General features: G+C 35.8%; 1 protein-coding gene across 2 annotated transcripts; it reads left to right on the top strand.

Annotated features, from left to right (window-relative positions):
* The first annotated feature begins 235 nt into the window (after window positions 1-235).
* cdca3 (cell division cycle associated 3) lies at window positions 236-5454 on the top strand. 2 transcript variants are annotated; one of them, XM_073847906.1, is made up of 7 exons: window positions 236-412; window positions 629-779; window positions 957-1059; window positions 2597-3201; window positions 4234-4573; window positions 5024-5103; window positions 5192-5454. In XM_073847906.1, exons 2-7 carry the CDS (start codon window positions 642-644, stop codon window positions 5282-5284), a joined length of 1359 nt encoding a protein of 452 aa, XP_073704007.1. In that variant the 5' UTR covers window positions 236-412; window positions 629-641; the 3' UTR covers window positions 5285-5454. The 2 variants fall into 2 exon arrangements, with proteins under 2 accessions (XP_073704007.1, XP_073704006.1); XM_073847905.1 differs by having other exon boundaries at window positions 626-779.
* Window positions 5455-7515: the final 2061 nt, after the last annotated feature.

Genomic DNA, 7515 nt, shown 5'->3' with positions numbered 1-7515 from the left:
CTTTACTAATTCACTGAAACGTATTTTTGTGACAACAGAAGTGCGATTGTGTGCAGGGTGTTTTGACTGTTTTAAAAGGACGTCAGCACACTGCTGTATTTCAAATCACTGGATCACGCCCAATAAAAATGTATTCGCGATCTCAGCCAATCAGAAGCGCCGAGGGAGGACCCTACGCGTTCAGCTATTGGTCTGTTTAAAAATCGCCGCAAACACAGAACTACCCATTTAAATGCTCTCGCTGGAGTCACACGGAGTTTGCATTGGAAAACGACTGAAGCATTTCTTTGTTAATATCTGCTTTTGTACAAGTGTAGATATATAAAACGTGACTTTAAGTTGATTTGATAGATCAAAGATCAAAGAAACATATAACGTTAGCGGACTGTACGTGGAACACGTTGAGTTTAAGGTGAGTTTGAGTTTGTTTATTGGATAACTTTCCTTGTTGCTCAAACGCAACATGGCAAGGGCTGCTTCTTTTGTATTAAATGGAATTAAGTGTTTTACGTAACGTATAATTTAGCTAAGTTCTGGCAAGCCAGCATGAGTTTAGTGTATTCGAGTTCTAACTACTTTTCTATGCTTACCATTATTTTATTCATAAACCGTGTTGTTTTCTTAGCAGCAAACAGTGTACAATGGGTACCAGTGAAAGCAAGATGTCTGTGGCATCAACACCAAAGGTAGACCCGAGTCAGCGGCCGAAAACAGCCCGTGTAGCGAGACTCGCAGACCCGCGTTCACCGTCCAGTGCCATCGACCGCACACCTATACAGGTACAAGCATACAGGAACAACACTTGAGTTTCTCTGATAGAAGTTTGACTTAGTAGTTTATCGATAAGCCAGACTGTAAGCGGAGTTATGCCATTTTCAGATCAAGTATGAACACAAACAGTGAGTAAGCAATGGGCATGATAAGAGTTAATTGATTGTATTTTCCTGTAACGTCAGGTGGGCGCGGCTTACTCTCCACTTCCTGCGGTGGAGTCAGTTGGGCCTGTGTTTGTTGACCCCCGCTCACCCACAAATGGCATCACTCGAACACCACTGAAGGGTAAGTAAAGTGTGCCTCAGTTGCCCATTTTGTTTTCAAAACCCATTTTAATTCAAAATATTTAAACGCAGAGAAAAGAGCTCAAGATAAATGTTAATTGATATTCATAAGCTCAGCTCTTTTTAAGTTGCCTTGGTTGTGGAAGTAGTAGTAGTGGTCCGCTCTGAGGTGAATACTATTACAAACTTGGCAAAAAAAAGGTGCAAGAAAAATGCAGTTCTGACTTTTTCTCCCTCTCAGACTTGTACAATTCAAACTGTCATTTTTTTTTTTTCAAAGAATTGCAAGGTAAAAACCTCACAACTGCGAGTTATAAAGTCAAAATAGTAGGATTTTAACTTGCAATTGCAAAAAAAAAAAGAAAAAATGCAGTTCGGCAATTCAGTTTTTTCTCAATTCGAAGTTTACCTTTTTTAATTGAATTTTTATATATATAAAAAAAAATTCCTTTAGTCTTCTCAGAATTGCTTGGGGGGGGTGGACTCACAATTATCAGTTCTTAAGTTAAAATGGTGGGTTATAATCTCGCAGTTGCGAGACCTTTTCCTCAATGTGAATTTGTATCTCAATTCTGGCTTTTTTTAACGCGCAGTTTAAAGTTTACACTTTTTACCTTTTTTTTTTTTTCCCCCTCAGTACTACAAATTTTCTTTTTTTCTCAGAATTGTGTGGTTAAAAAGTCAAAATAGTGGGATATAAACTCACAATTGCAAAGAAAATGTGCAATTCTGACTTTTTTTTTTTTTCTCCTGCAATTGACTTTTTTCCTTCACAATTCTGACTTTAAGAAACTGCATGGTATGAACTGCGATTTACTTTTTTTTTTTTGTATTTCATAATTCTGACTTTTTCTTGTAATTGTGAGTTTACATCTCACAATGACTTTTTCTTAGAATTGTATTGTAAAAACTATACAATTGCAAGAAAATTACAATTCTGACTTTTTTTTTTTTCTCGCCCGTTGCAAGTTTACATGTTACAATTCTGACTTTTTTTTCTTGCAATTGTGAATTTACATCTCACAATCCTGACTTTTTTTCTTCAGACTTGCATGATACAAACTGGCATTTCTGGCTTTTTCTGCGAGTTATAAATCCAAATAGCATGATATAAACACAATTGCAAAGATTTTTTTTTTTTTTTCCACAAATGCGAGTTTGTATTTCACACGTCTGATGTTATCAATTGTGTTAATTGTGTCTTACAATTCTGACTTTTGTTGTTAACTCAGTTGCGAGTTATAAAGTCCACATCTGAGGGAAAAAAGAAATTTATATCTTTCAATTCTGACTAAAGAACTCGCAATTGTGTATTATAAAATCAAAATTGTAAAAAGTCACAATTGTGAGAAATAAACTTGCAATTATGAAGAAAAAAACCGGAAGTGCGTGATGTAAACTTGCAATTGTGGGAAGTAGCAATGACTTTTATTTTTTTTTTCTTTAAAACTGTTAAAATAATGCAGGCTGATTGCGTCAGCAAATTGATATAACATCAAGTCACAATATTATAACCATTTTTAATGATTCCTTTACAGTGAGCGTCACATCTCTTGCACGACGACTGAGCACTTTCTTTCTCAATGACGTCAAGTCCGGCAGCGACTCTGTTTCTCCCCTTCCTCCGGTCTCCTTCAGCAAACACCCCAGCCTGCCCAGTGTGATTCAGAAACATGAAGCAGGCCCCAGAGATCCTCTACTCCCTCTGGCAAAAGCCCAGAACTCATCCGTCCTCAAAGGACAAACAGATGCCATGTCCACCCCTGCGCTGTCTTCTCCTTCAGAGGGCTACGGCTCCATATGCAGCAGCCCGTTTGTGTTGATTGGGGACACGCAGGTGGAGGTGGATGCTGAGGCCTCACTGGAAGAGGCAGAGGAGGCTCTGCTGCTTGGTGGTTCACCATTAAGGAAAGAGCTCAGTTTAAGTCTTCTTACTTGCCGGGAAGGCGTGTACTCATCTTCTCTGGAGGAACGTCCTCTGACTCCTCTTCCTCCCGCTGAGAGACAAGCGAATGAAGATCACTCCTACGCACTCTTCTCAGTCCCAACGCAATCCACAGAGCCTGAAACTTCCACGCCTGTTGTTGAAGCTGTCGTGACCCCGGAGGCAGATGAGGTCCCGTCCCAGACATCTGAAGAACAGGTTTGTTTTTGACTGAAAGGCTTATTTTATATATTTGACAAGGATGCATAAAATTGATCATAAGTGACAGCAGAGACATTTAAAATATAATATAAATAATATGAAATGTCCCAGAGAAAGAAAGACTGGCTGCTTAAAAATCATCTTTAAATGTCACAATATTACTATTTGTTTAAAAAAAAATTAAATTAAATGAATAAAGTAATAAAGTAGTAAATACTACTAAGCTATATTACTTTTTTGCATTTTTTATTATTATTATAAATGCAGTGTAAAATTTCACAATATTACTATTTTTGCTTTTTAAAATGTATACAGAATATTAATTTCGCTATTACTTATTTTGCTGTTTGAATGTTTTTTTTAAATCGTGTAGTAATATTTCAATATTTTTGGTTTTTTAAACATATACAGTGTAGTAATATTACTATTTTTGCTTTCAAAAAAGTGCAGCGTAGTAATTTTTTTTTTTTCAAATAAATAGTGTAGTAATATTTCACATTACTATTTTTGCAGCTTTTTTCAAATAAATACAGTAAAGTAATATTTCACTACTAATTTTTTTTTTACAAATACAGCACAGCTATTTTTGCTTTATTTTAAATAGTGTAGTAATATTTTTCAGTATTACTATTTTTTATTTTTTTTTCTGTAAATGCAGCATGATAATATTTCACAATGTTACTATTTAGATTTTTTAAAAATAAATGCAGCATAATATTTCACAATATTACTACTTTTGCTGTTGTTGTTTTTTTTCCAATAAATGCGGTGTAGTAATATTTCACTATTACTTTTTTGCTTTTTTAAATAAAGCGTAGTAATATTTCACACTGTTACTATTTTTGCAGATTTTTCTTTAAATACAGTGTGGTAATATTTAACTATTACTAGTTTTCATTTTTAATAAATACAGCATAATATTTCACATTTACTATTTTTGCTGTTTGTTTTTTCCCCCCTAATAAAATGCATTGCTGTTTATTTATTTATTTTATTTTTAGTGACTGATGTGTGTCGTTTCTCCATCAGGTGACTGTTGCACTTCCAGAGTTGAGCCATGAGCAGCAGGAGGAGAGCAAACCACCCACACCTCAACCTGCTGAGGCCTCCAGCAAACCCAGCCCAGTGACCGTCACCCAGGCTGAAACAGTCCAGCCCGGCATCCGTTGTCTGAAATTTGACCCCCGCAGCCCAAGTCAGGCCATTTTCAAGCCCCAATGGTTGGGCGTGGGCTTCGGGACCACTGGAGTCCGAGCAAGAGGGGTACAGGCACGTGGAAAGACATCCTTGTCCTCACCACTCTCCACCAAAAAAACGGCCACAAATGAGAATAACAACATGGTTGTGAGAGCCAAACAGAGACCGAGAGGTAATTGTCCTTTCACCACATCACACAGGTTTATAAATGTCTGCACCTGCCTTTTATGTTAAAAGTAAAAGTCGATGACTAACTTTTTTCTTTTTTTGGTATTTAAAGTTTTTATTTTTAATACTTTTTTGAAGTATGCACATATGTCAGTGGTTATCTCATTTTGTTTCTTTAACGTGGAGCTAAGCTTATGGGTGAGACTTTAGTTTCTTAAGCCACTATAGGGAAATAACAAGAAGAACAACATGCAGTAAATGGTAAAACTGTTTGCACTACAAACCAGTGTGCTCATAAGATAATGCATTTAAATAGTATGGTAAGACATACCAGATTGCAATATCAAGCAGCAAAACCAGCTGCTTTGTATAGCTAAAAATAGCTTTACAAATATCTGTAGAAAGGTGGATAAACTAGCAAATTTTGAGGTCTTTTCTTGTTTATTAAATACAGAAAAGGTTCTGATTGGTGAGGGCAGATCGCCTCTGCAGATCCTGAGGGAGGCGAATTCACCCAGAGACCGTAACTCCCAGGTAATTACACAGTTTTTAAGCACTAGTTATAATATAAACTGTCTATTGCACCTTCAAACTCTAAATGGATCTTAATATCTGTCTTCAGATGAGGTTGAAAGTGTCCACACCAGAAAAACAGAAGTTCAGCCAGATGGACAGGAGAGCTCTGATTCTGTCACTCAACAAGGAGAACGAGTGAGACAAACTGAGAATACCAGGATATAATCCTGCCAACACTATGTGTATATACTACAGTTTGAAGCCTAAAACTACATGATCTTTCTTTTTCCTATTCTTTCCTTTTTCTTTACTGCTTTTCTGTGTTTGTAAATAAACACTGTTTTAATGTAAATAAAATATTTCATTTTAGTTTTGTTTCTTTTTATCTGATGTGAATGTACTATGAAACTTTTTTTTTTAGAAAAACTTAATGATTTTTATCTGTCATTGATGCCAAATGTTCACAAAGCATGTCTGATGATGAAAATCAATATACCTCTACTTTGAGCCCTGCTGTTATTGAAGAATATTGCCTGCCAGTCAGCGTTGTTACTGATGAATCTGAACCATTTTGGAATATTTGAACAGTTATCCAATATCTTTTCTGCCATTCTAGCTGTATATGACTTTCTTCTTTCCAACTAATACATTTAGAGTTATATTAAAAAAAAGAAGTCCTGACTCTTCCAAGCCTTATAATGGCAGTGAATGGGCGTTGAGATTTCGAAGTCTAATAAAGTGCATCCATCCATCATAAAAAGTACTCTACACAGCTCCAGGGGGTTAATAGAGGCCTGCTGAAGCGAATCAGTACATTTGTGTAAGAAAAATACACTTATTTAAAACTTTATAAACTGTAAAACTGTTGTATCGACATTCATGAGAGAGTGGCATTCCAGCAGATGCTGTAGGATGTAGGTGTAGCAAGCTTCGGTGAGAATATATAGTCTTGCGAGAACCACGTTTTCTTTACAGCGAAGGAGAACCAGTCTCCATTGGCTTATATCAAAATCCTTCTTTAGTATTTATAAAACTAAGTGTGTTGTTTTGCTCTCTCTTTTGCGCTTTTACATTCGTCAACGTCCTACTTCATCCTCTGAGGCACCACTCTCTTATGAATGCGTGTACAACTGCAAACACTACAGATTATGGTCTTTATGAACTGCCTGGAGCTGTGTTGCACTTCTTATGACGGGGGGATGCACTGTATTAGACTTAAAAATCTCAACAGCCATTTCTTGCCATTAAGGAGTTTGGAAGAGTCAGAAAAATGTTTTATTATATTGGTATAAATATTTTATATATATATATCTGACTGTATTGTTCTGAAAGAAGAAAGTCATATACAGATGGCTTGAGGGTGAGTAAATCATGGGGTAATTTTCATTTTTTGGTGAACTATCTCTTTAAGAAATCATTCTAATGTGCTGATTTAGTACTCATGAAATATTAATGTTGAAAACAGTTGCTGCTTCATATTTTTCTGGCAACTGCAATGCATTTTTTTCTAAGAATTTCATGAATAGAAAGTTAAAAATAACAGCATTTATGGGAAATATAAATATTTAGTAACATTTACTGTCACTGTTTTCATCAATGCATCCTTAAAACTATTTGTTACCTAAACAACTCACCCCAAGCTTTAGAATTACACACAGTTAACCTAAACCTTGCAGAATCGTTAGACGTTAACATATTAGTCCACAAGAGAAAATAATAGTTGAATTTATAAAAAAAAATACCCTGTTCAAAGTTTACATATGCTTGATTCTTAATACTGTGTTACCTGAATGATCCACAGCTTTTTTGTTTGTTTGTTTAGTCGTAGTTGTTCATGATACCCTTGTTTGTCCTGAACGGTTAAACTATCTGCTGATCTTCAGAAAAATCCTTAAGGTCCCACAAATTCTTTGTTTTTTTTTTTCTGTGTATTTGAACCCTTTCCAACAATGACTGTATGATTTTGAGATCCATCTTTTCACTCTGAGGACAACTGAGGGACTCATATGCAACTAATACAGAAGGTTCACACACTCACTGATGCTCCAGAAGGAAACATGATGCATTAAGAGCCAGGGTTGTAAACTTTTGAACAGAATGAAGATGTGTAAATTTTGTTATTTTTCCTAAATATCTTTTTTTTTTTTTTTTTAGTACTGACCTTCAGAAGTTCCATACTTGCATGTTTCCCATAAGATTAATTTACCCTGATCTTCACATTCAGAAGCTACAGAAGATACTTAATGTTTTCTACAAGACAAAGTCAAATGTACCCTGATCTTCAAATTCAAAAAGTTTTTACCCCCTGGCTCTTAATGCATTGCGTTTCCTTCTGGAGCATCAGTGAGTGTGTGAACCTTCTGTAATAGTTGCATATGAGTCCCTCAGTTGTCCTCATTGTGAAAAGAGGGAGCTCAAAATCATACATGG

The sequence above is a fragment of the Garra rufa genome, chromosome 9, assembly GCF_049309525.1.
Source record: "Garra rufa chromosome 9, GarRuf1.0, whole genome shotgun sequence".
NCBI lineage: Eukaryota > Metazoa > Chordata > Actinopteri > Cypriniformes > Cyprinidae > Garra > Garra rufa.
This window is presented reverse-complemented; position numbering and strand designations above follow the sequence as displayed.